Here is a 21997-nt window from a genome sequence, read left to right on the forward strand (position 1 = left end):
TTTGCTCTTGTCGCCCAGGCTGGAGTGCAGTGGTGCGATCTCACTCAGCTCACTGCAGCCTTCGCCTCCTAAGTTCAAGTGATTCTCCTGCTTCAGCCTCCCGAGTAGCTAGGATTACAGGCATATGCCACCATGCCTGGCTAAGTTTTCTATTTTTAGTAGAAATGGGGTTTCACCACATTGGCCAGTCCAGTCTCAAACTCATGACCTCAAGTGATCCACCCGCCTCGGCCTCCCAAAGTGCTGGGATTGCAGGCATGAACCACCACGCCTGGCCAAGAAATGACGTTTTAGTGGGAATATTTGAGGTTCCTGGCTTCAGAGTGACAATAGCTCTTTAATTAGTAAGAGTTTTTTTTATAAAAGGCTGATATATTCCGTTAAATTTGCTGTCGTACGTGCAAACATTAGAGAAGTGGCTTTCAGACCTTCTTTGTCACTTTGAACCCATTGTTTCTTTAGCATCAAGGAGAGTGCTGTTCAGTACTGAAAGAGCCACCCAGCTCTGCCTCTTCGGCATCTTCTTCCATGTCAAATAGACATCATGGGGAGTCAGGTTTCTGTACTGACTTTTGTTTTTCCCCTTAGCTAGAGTGGAAAACACAAATAGCTGGATACTGGGTTGTGGGCTGCTGGGTTATTTTGTGTTAGGTCTTCCTTGGAGTTTAGTTTTAGAGAAGATTAGGCTTATGTGGTGGCAGAAACTGAGTGATAGTGACATCAGGTTTGCCTAGGCTGGAGGTGGGGCTAGAATCACAACTTAGGAGACTAGTTTATCTTTTCTCCTAATGATTCCTGTATCTGGGTGCCCTGTTCTCCCAGCCTTACAGATTGGCCCTGGTAAGCAACATGTTTTTAATCAGGATGGTGCTAAGTTTTAGGTATTTTAACATTTTTCTAGTCCACTTCAAGCCTTACATGTAACTTAACATCTTCCCAAAAGTATACAGAAGACTGTTTAAGGCATCCACAATGCTGACTTATTCTTCTTGAATGCCTGTTTAATAGTTTTATGTATGGTATTGAGACGATGCCTTATAGAAGTAATGTATCTTGCTTGGCTTGACATTTTCTAACCCTCTAGGAATTGAATAAAAGACTGTGCATTCTACATAGTCTTAGTTCAAAAATGAATCCTAAATGAAATATTGTTTTTTAAATATTTTAGGCAAATAAGCAGAAAGCTTCAGCTCGTAACCTGTTTCTCACCAATAGCCGAAAGGTAAAATTGTAGTTTTGTATTTTCCATTTCATGTTTTGCTGGAATATATTCTCCTTCTTTGGGGTCCATCTTGCTGCTCTTGTCTGTTGTAACCTGTTGATCATGAATCCAATAGTTCGTAAGAGAGTTTCTGAATGTTTTCAAGCTGTTTATTTTTTATTTATTTATTTATTTTTTGAGACGGAGTCTCAGCCGCCCAGGCTGGAGTGCAGTGGCAGTGATCTCGGCTCACTGCAACCACCATCTCCCAGGTTCAAGCAATTCTCCCATCTCAGCCTCCCGAGTAGCTGGGATTACAGGCATCTGCCATCATGCCCTGTAATTTTTGTATTTTAGTAGAGACAGGGTTTCACCATGTTGGCCAGGCTGGTCTTGAACTCCTGACCTCAGGTGATCTGCCTGCCTTGGCCTCCCAAAGTGCTAGGATTACAGGCATGAGCCACCGTGCCCAGCCTCAATCTGTTTATTAAATAAAATTGTTCTTCCTCACATTTCTGGTATTTGAACCTTTTTGGATAAGACCATAGCCCACCCTGATTTCTTGAGCAGATCATGGAATCTCCGTCTTCAGTCTCGTCTAAGAAATAATGATGTGAATACCTTCCCTTAGAGGAAACTAAAACAACTTCCTTTAAGAATTGTGAGGATCAGATTAGGCCATGTTATTAGTTGTGTTTCTCTGGGGTAGTCATTCAACTTCTGTGTTTCCTCATTTATAAATGAGGGTGACGGTAATGCCAATTTCATAGGATTTTTGTGAAGAGTAAATTAGTTTAATATATTTTTCAGTGGTGCTAAAGATATAATAAGCAATGATAGCTGTTATTAATGTGTACAATAACATTTTGTAACTTCCAAGCACATCCCAGGTCCTTCTTTGTCATTATAATTTTTCATCTTCTAAGGTGATGGAAATCGGATAGATTTCTTATCCCTGATATTACCACAGGGTCTGGGCCTATGTCACAGTACTGTACAAGGACATTAATCAAGTTGCAGGAGAAAGAGATGTGGTCAAGGATGACAGTTTGTACTGAACAGATTGAAGAATGATGTGGTTTAGAGTCTGGGAAGAACCAGCCTCTGGTATGGGGTCCTTTCCGCTGTAATGCTGTTGTTGTTTTCAGCTTGCTCACCAGTGCATGAAGGAGGTGCGTCGAGCTGCCTTGCAGGCCCAGAAGAACTGTAAGGAAACCTTGCCTCGTGCCCGCCGCCTCACCAAGGAGATGCTTCTGTACTGGAAGAAATATGAGAAAGTGGAGAAGGAGCACCGCAAGAGAGCAGAGAAGGAAGCTTTGGAGCAGCGGAAGTTGGATGAGGAAATGCGGGAGGTAGGGCAAAAGCATAACATTTTGAAAACTAATTACTACAGCCATTTGAAGAGATTGGTTTGCATTTTGAAAATTGTACATCTAACCAATGACACTGTCAATTTTTTTTTTTTTTTTTTGGTAGAGCTGCGGTTTCGCCATGTTGCCCAGGCTGGTCTCAAACTCCTGAGCTTCGAGTGATCCGCCTGCCTTGGTCTCCTACCGTCAGAAATTTTTTTAAAGACTTAATTTTGAGGATGGTGATTTTAGACTAGTAAACCAATTCTGCGTTTAGTCTTTTGGTAAGGCCCTCCTCAGGTCTTTTTCTCTTTTCTTCTAAGCTGTCCTCTATTCTGGGCACTTATTCTTCAAGAAAAAGGAATGAACAAAAGAGAAAGAAAGTAGCTTTTAATTCATCTTGGTTTGTTTGTAGGTGCTGACTACAGTTTTGCTTTTTTTTGACAATAAGAAATAGTTGCCAAATTCAGGGCCAGATAGGGACAGTGGACAGTGAGCCCAGTTTTCTAAGATTTACCCTTCACCTACTGTACTGTTTTATTTATTTATTTTTTTTGAGATGAAGTTTCACTCTTGTCGCCCAGGCTGGAGTGCAGTGGCGTAATCTCGGCTCATTGCAACCTCTGCCGCCCAGATTCAAGCAATTCTGCCTCAGCCTCCCGAGTAGCTGGGACTGTAGGCACCCACCACCATGCCCAGCTAATTTTTTGTATTTTTAGTAGAGACAGGGTTTCACTATGTTGGCCAGGCTGGTTTCGAATTCCTGAGCTCAGATGATACGCCTGCCTCAGCCTCCCAAAATGTTGAGATTACAGGCATGAGCCACCACGCCCAGCCTACTTTACTGTTTTAACTTGCAGCCAGTACTGTTGCTAAACCTGATGCCAGCTGATGTAGGCTATGTATATTGCTGAGGGAAGCAAGATGAGAGAAGAAGGCAAAGTCATTGTATTGCCATTGATAAACCAGCTGAGATGAATGGAAGGAGAGTTGAGATTTGAAGAAAGAAGGGAATTAGTGGATTGGATGATGTTTTCTTTCAGGTATATGTAGTAACTCGTGTCTAAGTGGAGCTTTGGAGCCTCTTCTGAGCTCTTGGTCTTCCCTTATTTTATCATGACATCGAGAATGAAGATGGATTTTGCTCAGTTCTCTTAAGTCTCCTGGTTAATTTGTATATTTGCATGCAAGGTAATCATATTATCAAGTTAGTAAACATTTGATGCTTTTGGGAATTCTTAACTCATAGAATTTAAAGTCATTTGAGAGTTAGCCACAGATCTTGAAGTTTTGCAGGCACCTTGGCCTATATTCTAGATTTGTGAGACCTAGATTCTTAGTTATGTTGATAGCTGATGGTTATGCTGACTTATGCATCTTTTTCGTTGAACTTTTGAAATAAAATTTTAACATATCCTTTCTGTTTTCTTAATCTACTTCGTTCATTTAATCATATGGTAGTTAACTTTTTTAAGGTTAAAGATGTTACTCTTGGCTGGGCGCGGTGGCTCACGTCTGTAATCTCAGCACTTTGGGAGGCCGAGGTGGGTGGATCACAAGGTCAGGAGTTCGACCAGCTTGGCCAACATGGTGAAACCCCCGTCTCTACTAAAAATACAAAAATTAGCTGGGCATGGTGGCAGGCGCCTGTAGTCTCAGCTACTCGGGAGGCTGAGGCAGAGAATTGCTTGAACCCAGGAGGTGGAGGTTGCAGTGAGCCGAGATCGTGCCACTACACTCCAGCCTGGGCGACAGAGGAAGAATCCATCTCAAAAAAAAAAAAAAAGATGTTATTCTTTTTCTTAATTGTTTTACTTTAGAAAGTTTTCCTTAGGCTGAGTGTATTGGCTCATGCCCATAATCCTAGCAGAAAGGCAGAGGCAGGAGGATCGCTGGAATCCAGGAGTTCAAAACCAGTGTGGGCAACATAGTGATACTTCGTATCTATAAACAGTAGAAAAATTAGACAGATGCAGTGGCACGTGCCTATAGTCCCAGTTATTTTGGAGGCTGAGGTGAGAATATTGCTTGAGCCTGGAATGTTGAGGCTGCAGTGAGCTGTGTTCTTGCTACTCCCTCCAGCCTGGGTGACAGAGTAAGATACCATCTCTTCAGAAAAAAACAAAGATTTTCTTGATAGCACTTTAGGTTTGAAACATGAACATTCATTAAGACAAAAACTTAATTTTCTGTCACTCTCTTTCTTAAATTTTCTTCTATTTTGGATCTGACTCAAATGCTATAAAGCTTTAAAGAGACAGGATGATTTTACGTAGATTACTGCTTTATAAAATATACTTTCAGCCTTTTGGGGTTTTTTTTTTTTTGCTGTATTCCCTATTTTATTGTTTTTCTTTTGGGAGAGTGGATCAAGGGTAAATCAAGTATATTTTATGAATTTTGTTATGAAATAATTTAAAATAATGACTCTTGGACCAATAATGCTCTTTTTTGGAAAAAAAAAAAAAAAAAAGCAAACAAGGCTGGGCGTGGTGGCTCACGCTTGTAATCCCAGCACTTTGGGAGGCCAAGGTGGGCGGATCAAGAGGTCGGGAGATCGAGACCATCCTGGCTAACACAGTGAAACCCCGTCTTTACTGAAAATACAAAAAATTAGCTGGGTGTGGTGGCATACACCTGTAGTCCTAGCTACTCGGGAGGCTGAGACAGCAGAATCGCTTGAACCCGGGAGGTGGAGGTTGCAGTGAGCCGAGATTGCACCACTGCACTCCAGCCAGAGTGAGAGAGTGAGACTCCATCTCAAAAAAAGAAGAAAAAAGAAAAAAAAAACAAAATAATGAGTCTTTAATATGCTGCTTACACTGTGTTCTGTGTTCCATATGATTTGGTATTTTGGATTATGTTTTCATTTTATTGTTTATCTTAGGAATGGTTTTATTTATTGACACAATGATTATTTTTCTTACCTGGTTATTTTAGAGTAGAGGCACTTAAAAAGGAAAAAAAGTGATATCTTACTGTGTCACCCAGGCTGGAGTGCAGTGGCATGATCTTGGCTCAGTGCATCAATCTCTTGGGCTCAAGCAGTCCTCCCGCCTCGGCCTCCAGTGTAGCTGGGACTGCAGGTACATGCCACCATGCCTGGCAAATTTTTGTATTTTTTGTAGAAACAAGGTTTTGCCATGTTGCCCAGTCTGGTCTCAAACTCCTGAGATCAAGCAGTCCACCTGAAAGGAACTTTTAATTTAGCCTTCTCACATTTAAAAAAAAAAAAAAAAAGTTTGCACGTGTATGTGTATTCAGTCTATATTCGTTTTTTGTAGCTATTATCACAGGTGAAATATAGGTGGTTGGGTTTTGTTTTGTTTTGTTTTGAGACAGAGTCTTGCTCCGTCACCCAGTCTGAAGTGCAGTGGCGTGACCTTGGCTCACTGCAACCTTTCCTCCTGGGTTCAAGCGATTCTCCTGCCTCAGCCTCCTAAGTAGCTGGGATTACAGGCGCCTGCCACCACGCCCGGCTAATATTTGTATTTTTATCAGAGACGGGGTTTCTCCATGTTGACCAGGCTGATCTCGAACTCCTGACCTCAGGTGATCCGCCAGCCTTGGTCTCCCAAAGTGCTGGGATTAGAGGCATGAGCCACCATGCCTGGCCAAAAAATACAGATTGTGTTGGGGGGAGTATTTTGTTCCTTCCTATAGATTGTTTTGGGGAGTATTTTCTTCCTTCCATTAACCTGTTAATTTCATATACCTATTGTATTGGCTTTCAGAATAATTTATAGCTCTTTGTCAGTTATTTTGACTTCTGGTGGTAAGAGTTTTAGGGCCGGTGTAGTGGCTGGCCGGGTGCAGTGGCTCACACCTATAATCCCAGCACGTTGTGAGGCTGAATGTGGGCGGATCACCTGAGGTCAGGAGTTGGAGACCAGCCTGGTCAATATGGTGAAACCCGTCTCTACTAAAAAAATACAACAGTACGGGCCGGGCGTGGTGGCTCACGCCTTTAATCCCAGCACTTTGGGAGGCCGAGGTGGGCGGATCACGAGGTCAGGAGATTGAGACCATCCTGGCTAACACAGTGAAACCCCGTCTCTACTAAAAATACAAAAAATTAGCTGGGCATGTTGGCAGGCGCCTGTAGTCCCAGCTACTCAGGAGGCTGAGACAGGAGAATAGCATGAACCCAGGAGGCAGTGCTTGCAGTTAGCCAAGATCACGCCACTGCACTCCAGTCTGGGCGACAGAGGGAGACTCTGTCCCGCCCCCGCCTCCGCCTCCGCCCCCGCCCCCGCCCCCGCCCCCAGGGGGGCTGAGGCAGGAGAATCACTTGAACCTGGCAGGCAGAGGTTACGGTGAGGCTGAGATCGTGCCATTGCACTCCAGCCTGGCCAACATAGTTAGACTTGTCTCAAAAAAAAAAAAGAAAAGTTTCTGACATGTGTACATTTTCAAAAATAATAAAGCTATATAGACATGTATCCACCATCCAGGTTATAAAATGGAGTATACTGTTTGAATTTAGTTGTTGTCTCAGTGCCACCATAGAAAAGTAATGTAAGAAAGAAATATTTTAGTCAGAAGCCTAATAGAGAAAAGATTCACAGCGTAAAGGAGAGCAAAACACTCATTACTAGTAGATTATGAATGAAAGTTATTCATTGCGCCAGGTGTGGTGGCTCACGCCTGTAATCCCAGCACTTCGGGATGCTGAGGGCAGTGGATCACCTGAATTCGAGACCAGCCTGGCCAACATGGTGAAACCCTGTCTTTACTAGTAATACAAAAATTAGCCGAGTTTAGTGGTGCTCACCTGTAATCCCAGCTACTCTGGAGGCTGAGGTACGAGACTAGCTTGAACCCGGGAGGCGGAGGTTGCAGTGAGCCGAGATCGTGCCATTATACTCCAGCCCATGCGACCGTGGGACTCTGTCTGAAAAAGAAAAAGAAATTTATTCATCGCTTTTAGTGCCACTGACTTGGCTAAATTAAAATTGTTTATCAGTGATGTTTACATTTTTAAAAGTAAACAATTGGTAAAGGAATTGTATGCAAATATAAGTGGTGAATTCTGGACTACTTCTTGGATATCACTGATAATTTGGCTCTGTTTTCACTTTTTTCCCTCTTTAGGCCAAGAGGCAACAGCGAAAACTCAACTTCTTAATTACCCAGACAGAGTTGTATGCCCATTTCATGAGTCGCAAACGAGATATGGGTCATGATGGTATCCAGGAAGAAATCCTAAGGAAACTAGAAGACAGTTCTACCCAGAGACAAATCGATATAGGTGGAGGAGTGGTAGTTAACATCACACAGGAAGATTATGGTGAGTCCTCAGTCAGGACTTAGAGGAAGGCTACCTCTTATTTTTTATATCTAAAGGTTATATACATTAATTCTTGCAAAATTTTTATTGATTCATAGGTAATTTACCAGAAAAGAGAGATTTATTGTACTGGAGTAGGGAAAGTGTGTTTCTATAACAGAAGTATAAGACCATTTATTAAAGAATTTGAATAGGAAGGATTGTGGTTATATGATCTTGCAAGTTTGGGAATATTTTTGTTGTGATTTGTTAGTAGAAAAAGCAGGTATTGTAATCAGAGTTCAGTAGAACTGAACTGTGTTTCAGCGGAGGAAAACATCTCTCCCATAATAAGATTCTTGTTTATTTAAGCACGAGAAAGCAACTGTTCAGTTGTCTTTATGTGATCACAAGGAGAGGGAGGAATTGGGATGAAGTTTGAGAGGAATTTCACGGAGAATGCTGATTAAGATTGTGTTGAGCTAGAAATAGTAGAGATTGTAACTGCTTTATAGTATCTTGGGGTTTACATATGTCTGTATTTCTCCTGTTAAAATAGTTTCACCTATCATAAATATATTAAAATTTTGAATCCTGATTGTCTTGATTGTTGTAGCTTGGTATTATTTGGTAGAAGAAACCCCAATTCTGAGAGGGAGTGCCGTGATGTTTTTTGTGAGCTTGCTTTGGCTACTGGAGATGGTGGCAGCCTTCCACCTCCATTGCATTTCCAGCTTCTTTCCTCTGAGAATTTAGCCTTTCTCCTCCCCCACCCTCTGTGAACCCAGGGATAAGTAGAATGAGGGAATCAGGGATCCACATATATTGGTGTTAATTGTATCTTAGAACAAGATCAGTTGATAAAGTGTGATAATCCATAAATTTTCCTTTTCAGATAGTAACCATTTTAAAGCCCAGGCCCTGAAGAATGCTGAAAATGCTTACCATATTCACCAAGCTCGGGTGAGTCTTCAGATAGAAAGATTTACTGTAATTGGCCCTGGAAATACCCCACAAGCCTTTACTTAGGTGGTCTTCCTTTAGTCTTAATCACATTTGCAATTAAAAGCATAGACTAGCTTGTGTATGTGTGTGTGAGTAACTGTGTGTAGGGTGTGGAGCTGGGTCTCTTTCACTTTAGAATAGTAGGGATACTAGAAGAAAGGCAGAAAAATGAATATTCAGTTTTCTAGCTTCAGCAATGTGTTAATTTCAAGTTAGAACAGTTTGTATTTTTTTTTCTTTCTCTTGAGTAATCGTGGGCAATATAGTATGAAATGCATCATAGATGTTTAATGAAAAAGACCATACTCACCTGGCGCGGTGGCTCACTCCTGTAATCCCAGCACTTTGGGAGGCTGAGGCGGGCGGATCACGAGGTCAGGAGATCGAGACCATCCTGGCTAATGCGGTGAAACCCCATCTCTACTAAAATACAAAAAATTAGCCAGGCGTGGTGGCGGGTGCCTGTAGTCCCAGCTACTCGGGAGGCTGAGGCAGGAGAATGGCCTGAACCCGGGAGGCGGAGGTTGCAGTGAGCCGAGATTGCGTCACTGCACTCCAGCCTGTGCGACAGAGCGAGACTCCATCTCAGAAAAAAAAAAGAAAAAGACCACGCTCTTGGCTTGTTGAGAGAGCCACATCATGGTTTCAAAAAACTGCTACGTTATTTAATGCCTTCTTTCACTTAAGTAATAACTTGCTCTTTGTTATTTATTTATTCTTCTTTTTTTTTTTTTGAGACGGGAGTCTTGCTTTGTCACCCTCCTGAGTAGCTGGGACTACAGGTGTGCACCACCATACCCAGCTAATTTTTTTTATTTTAGTAGAGACGGGGTTTCACCATGTTGGCCAGGATGGTCTCGATCTCCTGACCTCATGATCCTTCCACCTTGGCCTCCCAAAGTGCTGGGATTACAGGCATGAGCCACTGCGCCTGGCCCAAGCTCTTTGTTATGTATGATATAGTGATGTTTAACAAAATCAGAAAGAAACTACAATCAGGTTGAATTAAGTAAAAAATTTGCTGTTTTTAATATATTGCATAGGAGCCTCTATTGACATTGACATTGACAGAGCGTAAGTCAAGGATAGACGAACGTGACCTTCCCCAATTTATAATATAATTGTTACGTTAAATAATATTAGTAATATGTTTTATAGAAATGATGTCATATGATACTACATTATATTATCAGATTATGAGAAATTTTGTTCCAATTATTTTTCTTAGCACAGGGTAGATATATTGTTATCTTGAGTTGTATTTGATGTAATATTTTTCCTCTTTTTTTTTTTTTTTTCTAATTTTGTTTTTTTTACTTTACAGACAAGGTCATTTGATGAAGATGCAAAAGAAAGTCGAGCAGCTGCCCTACGGGCAGCAAACAAGTCTGGCACTGGGTTTGGGGAGAGTTATAGCCTGGCTAACCCATCTATCCGGGCTGGTGAGGATATTCCACAGCCCACAATTTTTAATGGCAAATTGAAAGGTTATCAACTGAAGGGCATGAATTGGTTGGCCAATCTCTATGAACAGGTGAATTTTAGAACCATGTCATTCTCTTCTATTATCTCTTTTCCTAAAGTCATTTGTTCAGTGTGATTGTGAAATGACTACAAGATCTGGCTGGGCGTGGTGGCTCATGCCTGTAATTCCAGCACTTTGGGAGGCCAAGGCGGGCTGATCACCTGAGGTTGGGAGTTTGAGACCAGCCTGACCAACATGGTGAAACCCCTTCTCTACTAAAAAAAAAAAAAAAAATACAAAATTAGCCTGGTGTGGTGGCACATGCCTGTGATCCCAGCTACTTGGGAGGCTGAGGCAGGAGAATCATTTGAACCCGGGAGGCGGAGATTGCGGTGAGCCAAGATGGCACCATTGCACTCTAGCCTGGGCAACAAGAGCAAAACTCCCATCTCAAAAAGAAAAAAAAAAAAAAAAAGAGTACAAGATCATGTTTTAGATTTCACCCTTTTAAAAAGCTATATCCTGGGGAGGGATAGCATTGGGAGAAATACCTAATTGTAAATGACGAGTTAATGGGTGCAGCACACCAATGTGGCACATGTATACATATGTAACCTGCATGTTGTGCACATGTACCCTAGAACTTGAAGTATAATAAAAAAATTAATGTAGATTTATTAGAAAATACAAAGCTATATCCTTTGACAAGAGGCAGAAGGATGTCTCTGTTTCTCTTTTTTTGAGACAGGATCTTACTCTGTCACCCAGGCTGAAGCGCAGTGGTGTGTTTATGGCTCACTGTAGCCTTAAACTCCTGGGCTCAAGTGATCCTCCTGCCTCAGCCCCAAGAATAGCTGGAACTACAGACACATGCCACCACGCCTGGCTAATTTTTGTATTTTTTGTAGAAACAGGGTGTCTCCATGTTGCCCAGACTGGTCTCAAACTCCTGGGCTCGTGCGATATGCCTGCCTCGGCCTCCCAAAGTGCCGGGACAGGCATGAGCCACTGCGCCCAGCTAATGTCTTTCTTTTTTCTAACCTGGAGATCCTACTGCAGAATATTTGTGTATTTCTTCTGGTTGTCTTATATGGACTTGGTAAATCTAATTGTTTTTGTGTCTGGGTTGTATTAGCTAACAAACTGGCCTTGCCCTGTCTCATGTATCATGGTTCATAGTTGTAGCTGTAGCACTGGCAAAAGCAATTACTATAGCAGTGGGTAAAAGTGCTGAGGCTGAGTATCTCTAGTCACTTCTCTTTAAACAAGCCTGTTATCTTGGTCGTTCTTTTTGGTAATAGGTTGAACTTAATTTGATGAAATGCATGAGGTGTTGACCACGTATTTTTTTTTCCCAGGGTATTAATGGCATTCTTGCTGATGAAATGGGCCTTGGTAAAACAGTACAGAGCATTGCCCTTCTGGCCCATCTGGCTGAGGTGGGTAGATGCAATCTTTCTATCTTCATTTCTCTAGAATTTAGGGTAATTTCCGTTGAAAATCAGCCACTTAAAAGCACTTTGCTAAGCTCTGTAGCATTCGAAGATGGTGGGACTGGATTCTTGCCTCAGAGCTTTATAAGGGGACAGTATTTTATAACTTTTTGGTTTTTAAGAGGGCTAGGACAATTTTTGAGCATGTGATTTTGAGACACTCCTTTCCACTCTGCATTGATTACCACCAGTGTAGTGGCAAGGGCAATATAGTTAGAACACCTTGCCTAACATTTCAGCTCTACTCTTATTACCAGTGTAAACTTGGGCAATTTAGCCTCTTTTTCAACTTAACTCTCTGAGGCTTAGTTTCCTTTTCCTCTTCTATGGAGACATTATCTACTTTATAGGAATTTTATAAGAATTAAATTTAAAAAATGTGTAAAACTGAAAAAAGCAAAAGCTCTATACCTATTAAATGACTACAAGATTGTCATGATAACTAGTATAGTAGAAAACAATACATACAAGTCAGTGTGTCATAAATGCTTTGTGGATAAGACCTATAAGAGGTCAGAAGAGGGAATAGTTGCTTGCCATTTTTTTCTCAAGGTGTGTCTTTATGTTATTAACATAGGATATTACTATTGAATGTGCAGATTTGGGATTTACTCACTGTTTCTCTTGTTATTTGTTTCCTATTCTTAGATTGTTCTTGTCATTAATTATAATTTTGAATTAAATACCTTCCCTTTTCCTGTAGTTGGCTGACTGGGTTTTTCTGTTGCAGAGAGAGAACATTTGGGGACCTTTCTTAATAATTTCACCTGCGTCTACACTTAACAATTGGCACCAGGAGTTTACTAGATTTGTTCCTAAATTTAAGGTAAATATCAGTCCAACCAAAACATCTATTGCTCTTTAAAATAAACGTTTTGACTCTCCTTTTCTTGCCCTACTAATTTAATTACTCATAATAGTTTTAAATTTTGGCCGGACTTGGGGGCTCACACTTGTAATCTCAGCACTTTGGGAGGTTGAGGTCGGTGGATCACGAGGTCAGGAAGTCGAGATCATCCTGGCTAACATGGTGAAATCCCGTCTCTACTAAAAAAAAAAAAAAAAAATTAGCCAGGCGTGGTGCCATACGTCTGTAGTCCCAGCTACTCAGGAGGCTGAGGCAGGAGAATCGATTGAACGGGGCAGGGTGGCGGGGGGTGAGGGGGCGAGGGGAGGTTGCAGCGAGCTGAGAATGTGCTGTTGCACTCCATCCAGGGCGACAGAGTAAGACTCCTTCCGTCACAAAAACAAAAATGTCTCATACATTGTTCCAAAATAACTTGCATATAATCACTATAAAACTTACTGCTGGGAACAATGAGTGCATATTGCATTTAGCCTGATGAATTGATACTCCTGGTCAAACTGCCATAATAGAAAACATCTACCTTGTTTGTTTTAACATAGATTTTGACAAATCATACCGTCAGTACACATCCTATCATTTATGGCATTGCTCTTTTCATTCAAATCTATTTTAAGTAATTTGTTTCTTTTTTTAATACGTCTTGTTTTTGTTTTTGTTTTTGTTTTGAGATGGAGTCTGGCTCTGTTGCCAAGGCTAGAGTGCAGTGGTGCAATCTCAGCTCACTGCAACCTCCATCTCCCAGGTTCAAGCAATTCTCCTGCCTCAGCCTCCTGAGTAACTGGGATTACAGGTGTCTGCCACCATGCCCAGCTAATTGTTTTGTATTTTTAATAGAGACAGGGTTTCACCATGTTGCCCAGGCTGGTCTCAAACTCTTTACCTCAGGTGATCCACACGCCTCGGCCTCCGAAAACGCAAGGATTACAGGCATGAGCCACCGCACACAGCCGTTTTTGTTTTTGTTTTTATCAGTTTCACTCTTGTTGCCCAGGCTAGAGTGTAATGGTGCGACCTCTGCTCACCGCAACCTTTCCTCCAGGGTTGAAGCGATTCTTCTGCCTCAGCCTCCCGAGTAGCTGGGATTACAGGCATGTGCCACCATGCCCGGCTAATTTTGTATTTTTAGTAGAGACGGGGTTTCTCTACTGACCATGTTGGTCAGGCTGGTCTCGAACCCCTGACCTCAGGTGATCCACCCGTGTCAGCCTCCTGAAGTGCTGGGATTACAGGCGTGAGCCACTGCATCCAGCCCGTTTTGCTTTTTTAGTAGAGGCAGGTCTCACTATGTTGCCCAGGCTGGTCTTGAACTCCTGGCCTCTAGTCAACCTTCCTCCTCAGCCTCCCAAAGTCCTGGGATTACAGGCATGAGCCACTAAACCCAGCCAGTTCATTTTCTTAATACTCTAAAGTCTGATCTCTAGTCTTAGTCCAACTTATAATGTCTAAGGTAGATAATGTGAACATCGACTTAATTAATTCAGAGGAAAAGAATTCAGGTTGAGGTAGGGGGTGATCAGCAGGGAAGTATTTGGCAGCCATTGGGCAAGACATTGATGAGATTTAAACAGCTGCTTAGTTATGAAAAGTTGGAGGAATTTAAGAAGGAATGAATAGGATTTATTGTTTGCAATTTAAGAGAATCGAAAATGAGTTTAATATGTGTTCTGTCCCTAAAGGAATATGATAATGAAGTTGCACAGTTAGGATAGTATTTTGGAGATTATATATCAAAATATGTTGACATGATCTCTGTGATTTTGGGTCTCTGTAATAGTGATGGGTTTCATGTAGTTTGAGGAGCATGGGATAGGGTAGAAATGTGAGGCAGGTATTTTTCTGGCTTACGCTTTGTATGGAATAGGAAATTGTCTGGAATTTCCCACTTTGAGGCAGGTTTATGGCTGTGGTCCCATTTTGTGGCTAAATTGTAGATGTGGAAACTGTATAAGGAGTGTTAGGATATATCGCTTTTAACTTGACTGACTCATTTGCATCTTGCTGAGATGATGAGATCATTCTAACGCAATTTGTTGAGTATTTTGTCTTGAATTGTTTGTCTTGTGGAATGGTGATCACCATCTTTTTCTGCTTTTTTTTCATATAATGTTCAGTATATATTGATCAATGCAGATATTGAAAAATAAAAGGTCTTGGCCGGGCACGGTGGCTCACGCCTGTAATCTCAGCACTTGGGGAGGCCGAGGCGGGTGGATCACAAGGTCAGGAGTTCAAGACCAGCCTGGCTGAGATGGTGAAACCCCGTCTGTACTAAAAATACAAAAAGTAGCCGGGCGTTATGGCGGGTGCCTGTAATCCCGGCTACTTGGGAGGCTGAGGCAGGAGAATCGCTTGAACCCAGGAGGCAGAGTTTGCAGTGAGCAGAGATCGTGCCACTGCACTCCAGCCTGGGCGACAGAGTGAGAATCTGTCTCAAAAAGAAAAAAGAAAAATCAAAGGTCTTAAAATTTTTTCACCAAACCACTTAAGTTTTCAGTAGCTCTTCCACTGGCTGATAGATGGCAATGTGATATTACTAATGTCATTGATACCTTTCCTTTGACTTTATAAGTATGCCTGAAACAGAGCTATCATTTGCATGTTGACCTTTCTTTTGATATTCTAATTTAGGGTTATATACCGTGTGGGTGTTGCCACCTCTTTGATTTTTTGTCTTTGCTTTTTTTTTTTTTCTTAGAGACATTTTCTCCTTCTGTCTCCCAAGGTGGAGTGCCGAGACGTGATCATAGCTCACCGCAGCCCTGAACTCCACCTCAAGCCATTCTCCCACGTAGCTAGGACTACAGGCATGCAGCGCCACACCCAGCTAATTTTTTTTTTTTAATTTTGTGGAGACACGTCTTGCTATGTTTCCAAGGCTGGTCTCTAACTCCTGGCCTCACACAATCATCCCACCTTGGCCTCTTAAAGTGCTGGGATTATAGGCATGAGCCACTGCAGTTGGCCTGATTTTTTTTTTTCCTAGTGCCTCAATATATTTTTTATTGTGACAAAATACATAGAACATAGTATTTACCATTTTAACTATTTAAAAATGGGCTGGGCCTGGTGGGTCATGCCTGTAATCCCAGTACTTTGGGAGGCCAAGGTGGGAAGATCACTTGAGTCCAGGAGTTCAAGAACAGCCTTGCCAACATAGACCTTGTCTCTACAAAAAATTTAAAAGTTAGTTGGACATGGTAGTGCATGCCTGCAGACCAAGCTTATAAAAAATGGGCCGGGTGCGGTGGCTCACGCCTGTAATCCCAGCACGTCGGGAGGCAGAGGCAGGGGGGTCACCTGAGGTCAGGAGTTCTAAACCAGCCTAACCAATGTGGAGAAACCCCATCTCTACTAAAAATACCAAATTATCTGGGCATGGTGGCACATGCCCGTAATCCCAGCTACTACTCGGGAGGCTGAGGCAGGAGAATCGCTTGAACCCAGGAGGCAGAGGTTGTGGTGAGCCGAAATTGTGCCATTGCACTCCAGCCTGGGCAACAAGAGCGCAACTCTGTCTCAAAAAAAAAAAAGTACAATGTAGTAGCATTAGGTACATTCACAATCTTGTGTAACTATCACTGCTGTCTAGTTTCATAACTTTTTCATCAGCCCAAACAGAAGGCCTTTACCCACTAAGCAATCACGTTGTATTCACCTTGTGCTTAGCAAACTCTGGCAACCACAAACACAACTCCTGTGGCTGGATTTGCTTATTCTGAACACTTTGTGAATGCCGTTTCTGTCTGGCTTCTTTTACTGAGTATAAAGCTTTCAAGCTTCGTCCATATAGTAGCATGTATCAGTGCTTTATTCCTTTATATGGCTGAGTAATTCCATTGTGTATATATATCACATGTTGTTCATCCATTCATCTGTTGATGAATATTTGGGTTGTTTCCACCTTTCGGCTGTTGTGAATAGTACTGCTATGAACATTCCTGTGCAAGTTTTTGAACACTTCTACTGTTTTCACTTCTTTTGGATATGTACCTATGAGTAGAATTGCTAGGTCATATGGTAATTCTACTTATTAAGGAATCTGCCACCTGTTTTTTTTTTCGTTTTTTGTTTTATGTCACAGAGTCTTGTTCTGTCACCCAGGCTGGAGTGCAGTGGCGCGATCTTGGCTCACTGCAACCTCTGCCTCCCAGGTTCAAGCAATTCTGCCTCAGCCTCCTGAGTAGCTGGGACTACAGTGGTGTACCACCACACCAGCTAATTTTTGTATTTTTGGTAGAGACGGAGTTTCACCATGTTAGCCAGGCTGGTCTTGAACTCCTGACCTCAGGTGATCTGCCCGCCTCTGCCTTCCAAAGTGCTAGGATTGTAGGCGTGAGTCACCACGCCCAGCCTGCTAGCTGTTTTTGAATGGCTGTAAACTAAGAATAGTTTTTACATTTTAAAATTATTGATAAAAAAATAAACTTTCATAGAATGTGACATACAAAGTTGAAAGTCGTACATATTGGAACACAGCCCCACACTGCACTCTTTTTCTACCTTTTTTTTTTGAGACAGTGTCTCGCTCTGTTTCCCACGCTGGAGTGCAGTGACATGATCTTGCCTCACTGCAACCTCTGCCTCCTCCGGGTTCAAGCAGTTCTTCTGCCTCAAGCTCCCGTGTAACTGGGACTACAGGAGCCTGCCACCATGCCCGGTGAATTTCTGTATTTTTAGTAGAGGCTGAGTTTCCCCACATTGGCCAGACTGGTCTCGAATTCCTGAGCTCAAGCGATCTTCCTACCTTGGCCTCTCAAACTGCTGGGATTACAGACGTTAGCCACCATGCCCAGCCAGCTTTTTTCTTTATCTGATGTCTTGAGATGGAGCTTAGAGTATTCATTTTCAGCTTCTAATAGATGTACTTTTAAGGATATTCATTGCTTTCTGAGCATGACTTTAGCCATCCAAAGGTTTGATGTGTCATATATACATTATCTTTCACTTCATCATAATCTCTAACTTCCATTGCAAGTTCATTTTTGATCCATGGGTTATTTAAAAGTGTATTTCTAGGTGGGATGATTACTTGAGCCCTGGAGTTCAAGGCTACAGTGAGCTATGATCACACCACTGTACTCCAACCTAGGCAACAGGGCGAGACCCTATCTCTTTTAAAAAATAAAAAATGTAATTCTTAATTTTCAAACAGTGGAGGATTGTCTAGATGTCTTGTTTGTTATTAATTGATACCTTAAATTCACATTGGTAAAAGAAACTTTTTATGACTTTAATGTTTTGAAATTTGTTGAACCCTCGTTTTTATGTCTCAGCATATTGTCAGTTTTTATATGTCCTCTGTGTATTGGAAAATTATAGGTATTCTGCCCTTATTCATTGCAGTGTTGCATATATGTTGATTTAGGTCAAAGTTTGTTAAGTTGTTCAGCTCTTTCATGTCTTTACTGATTCGTCTGCCTATTCTGTCACTGACTAAGAGTGGTATATTAAAATATATCATGATTATGGATTTGTCCATTTCTCTTCTGTCCATTTTTACTTTATATATTTGAGGCTGTAAGATGTATACAAATTTATAATCATTTTATCTTCCTGGTGAACTGAACCTTTTATTATTATGAAATTTTCCTTTTAAAGACTTTTTGACTAAAAGTCTATATTTTCTGATATATATTGTTTTTCTTTAGTTAATTTTTTTCTGAATACATGTTGTGAGAGCATCTTTGCTAATTTTTACATGGCTCTTTTTCTTCCTTTTATTTTTAGTCATTTAACATCATTTATGGTGCAATTCTCTTTCTGAGACGGAGTCTTTATCTGTCGCCAGGCTAGAGTGCAGTGGCGCAATCTCAGCTCACTGCAACCTCCGTCTCCAGGGTTCAAGCAATTCTCCTGTCTCAGCCTCCCTAGTAGCTGGGATTACAGGGGCATGCCACCACGCCCGGCTAATTTTTGTATTTTTAGTAGAGACGGGGTTTCAGCATGTTAGCCAGGCTGGTCTCTAACTCCTGACCTCAAGTGATCTGCCTGCCTCAGCTTCCCAAAGTGCTGAGATTATAGGTGTGAGCCACTGTGGCCAACCTTAAGGTGTATTTCTTGCCTCTTATTGGGAATATTTGTGCTTTTAATGTAAATGCTGATATATTGAGTTTAAGTCTGCCTTACTAATTGTTTTTCTACTTGTGGCACCTGTTTAATTTTTCTCTTTTCCTTATTTTTAAATTTAAATTTTTTTTTTGAGATGGAGTCTGGCTCTGTCACCCAGGCTGGAGTGCAGTGGTGTGATCTCAGCTTACCGCAACCTCTGCCTCCCAGGTTCAAGCAATTCTCCTGCCTCAGCATCCTGAGTAGCTAGAATAACAGGCACCTACCACCACGCCCAACTAATTTTGTTATTTTTAGTAGAGACGGGGTTTCACCATGTTGGCCAGGCTGGTCTTGGACTCCTGACTTCAGGTGATCTGCCCACCTTAGCTTCCCAAAGTGCTGGGATTACAGGTGTGAGCCACTGTGCCCACCCTATTTTAAAAACATTTTTTGGCCCATGACACAGCGCTCAGGAGATCCTGAGAAATGTGTCCCAGTTTTTCGGTTCTCTCCTTTCTTATGTCCTTTTGGACTGATTAAATGTTATTGCTCTCCCTCCCTCTCTTAGCTTATTATTTGTCTTAATTATTTTGCGCTGCTATAACAAAACACAGAAAACTGAGTAATTTATAAAGAAAAGAGATTTGTTATAGTTTCAGAGGGCCTGAGAAGTCAAAAAGTGAGGGATCCTCATCTCACAAGGGCCTTCTTGTTGCATCACACCAGATTGGAAGGCAGAGGAGCAGAAGAGCCCAGGGTGAGGGGGACTCCTGTGATAATGGCATTAATTCATTCATGAGGGCAAAGCCCCCATGACCTTCCCACCCCTGAAAGGTCCCACCTCTCAGTACTGTTGCATTGGAAATTAAGTTTCCAACACATAAACCTCCAGAGAGATGTTCAAACCATAGCACTAGTCATGTATTTATTTTATTCTTTTTTTTTTTTTTTTTTTTTTTGGAGACAGAGTCTCGCTCTGTCACCCACGCTTCAGTGCAGTGGTGTGATCTCCACTCACTGCAACCTCTGCGCCCAGCTAATTTTTGTATTTTTAGTAGAGATAGGGTTTTGCCATGTTGGCCAGGCTGGTCTTGAACTCCTGGCCTCAGGTGACCCATCCGCCTCAGCCTCCCAAAATGCTGAGATTACAGGCATAAGCCACCATACTTGGCCTATTTTATTCTCTAGTAGATAATCTGGGGGAAAAACTTGCCTTCTTGACTTAAAAAAAAAAACAATATAAATTAAGAGTTACTACTTTCTGGATAATTTAAAGACTTCGGTGTACTTGAACTACGTCCCTTTTGTCTAGACTTATATGCTGTAGGTTTTGTATACTTTTTATATTTTAAACCCCATGAGACATTTTATTATTGCTTATATATTTTATGTTTAGATTTTTTAAATATTATATATTCAATTTTTATTAATCTTCATTTCTTCCTGCATATTTCTGCTTCCATTTGGCTGAAATTTTTCAAAACAACAAAAGATAGCAGTCTGCAGATTCAAGAAGCCCTGTGAGGTGCAGGGATAAGGAGGAAGAAAACCACATCTAGAAACATCACAGAAAAAGTGCTGAATCTTGCATTCTTTTGTTTCTTTGTGCTTTAATCTGGATATTTTCTTCTGACTTGCCATCTAGTTCACTAATTTTCTCTTTAGCTGCATCTAATCTGTCATTAGATCCATCCATTAATTTCTTGATTTTAGTTACTATATTTTTCAGTTCTAAAAATTCCCTTTGATTCTTTTATAATTTATAGCATACCACTGAAATTCTCTATCTTGTTTTTCATTAACAAATTAGCATTTTTAAAGTATTTTTTATTTTTATTTTTAAATTATTTTATTTTTTTTTTGAGACACAGTCTCACTCTGTCGCCCAGGCTGGAGTGCAGTGGCACGATCTCGGCTCACTGCAACTTCCACTTCCCGGGTTCAAGCGATTTTCCTGCCTCAGCCTCCTGAGTAGTTGGGAGTGCAGGTGTGTGCCACCACTCCTGGCTAATTTTTTTTTTGTATTTTTGGTAGAGACGGTGTTTCACCATGTTGGCCAGGATGGTGTCTGTCTCCTGAGCTTGTGATCCACCTGCTTCGGCCTTCCAAAGTGCTAGGATTACAGGTGTGAGCCACTGCGCCCAGCCTAAACTTTTATTTATTTATTTTTTTGAGACAAAGTCTTGCTCTGTTGCCCAGGCTGGACTGCAGTGGCACAATCTTGGCTCACTGCAACCTCTCCCAGGCTCAAGCAATTCTGCCTTAGACTCATGAGTTCCTGGGACTGCAGGCACGTGTCACCACACCTAGCTAACTTTTGTATTTTTTGTAGAGACAGGATTTCACCATGTTGCCCAGACTGGTCTGAAACTCCCACGCTCAGGTGATCTGCCAGCCTCAGTCTCCCAAAATGCTGAGATTACAGGCATGAGCCACTACACCCGGCCAAAAGTCTGTTTTTAATATTTTTATTATTTTAATCTCCTCTGTGTATGTTATCTTTCTTTCATGTAGGCTTTCAGTCATGTGATATGGTCTTTCTATATGTCTGGTTATTTTTTAATGCTATGCCAGACATTGTATAGGAAAACCTATAGAGAGAAGTGTGGGCTCTCACTACTGTTTTTTCCTAGAGAGGATTTATGTGTTTTTTTGCCACTAGTAACTATTTGGGGGTTGGCAGGGATGCAAATTATTCAAAGCCTTTTTATTCTGGAATTCAGATGTTTTGAGGCGGGGAGTCGGTACCTATTCAGGCAAGTCTATGTATGATTTACTGTTACTACTACCTTGTAGCCTTTAGTTCCAACTTAAAGCCAGGAATGTGGCTAGTTACAAGTCTTTTTCCTTGAACTACAATTTTTGTTCTGTATGTCTTACATCTTTTTTTTTTTTTTTCTGAGACAAAGTCTTGCTCTTGTCCCCCAGGCTGGAGTGCAGTGGCGCCATCTCTGCTCACTGCAACCTCTGCCTCCCTAGTAGCTGGGATTACAGGCGCGCGCCACCACACGCGGATAATTTTTGTATTTTTAGTAGAGACGTTTCACCGTGTTGGCCAGGCTGGTCTCCAACTCCTGACCTCAGGTGTTCTGCCTGCCTCGACCTCCCAAAGTGCTGGGATTACAGGTGTGAGCCACCACACCCAGCCTATTTTACATCTCTTAAGAAAAAGTGTCCTCAGTTTCTTACCCTCTCAACTAGAACTTTTGTAATGCCATGGTACCATCAGTGATAAAGTATACCACATTACTAGGCTAACCTCTCTGGGCTTCCGTTCTTTTCTGATTTGAGCCTCTGTA

The 21997-nt window shown here is 41.7% G+C and overlaps 1 protein-coding gene across 2 annotated transcripts in view; it reads left to right on the forward strand.

The window, feature by feature from the left end:
- Positions 1-21997, forward strand: part of INO80 (INO80 complex ATPase subunit) — a 139151-nt gene that overhangs the window by 34242 nt on the left and 82912 nt on the right. For both annotated transcript variants that reach the window (XM_030814281.1, XM_030814280.1), the window contains exons 8-14: positions 1169-1222; positions 2350-2553; positions 7645-7840; positions 8715-8782; positions 10149-10358; positions 11648-11728; positions 12513-12608. In XM_030814281.1, the coding sequence (XP_030670141.1) occupies positions 1169-1222; positions 2350-2553; positions 7645-7840; positions 8715-8782; positions 10149-10358; positions 11648-11728; positions 12513-12608 (909 nt within the window). The remainder of the gene's footprint in view (positions 1-1168; positions 1223-2349; positions 2554-7644; positions 7841-8714; positions 8783-10148; positions 10359-11647; positions 11729-12512; positions 12609-21997) is intronic.

This window comes from Nomascus leucogenys, chromosome 6 (genome assembly GCF_006542625.1).
Source record: "Nomascus leucogenys isolate Asia chromosome 6, Asia_NLE_v1, whole genome shotgun sequence".
NCBI lineage: Eukaryota > Metazoa > Chordata > Mammalia > Primates > Hylobatidae > Nomascus > Nomascus leucogenys.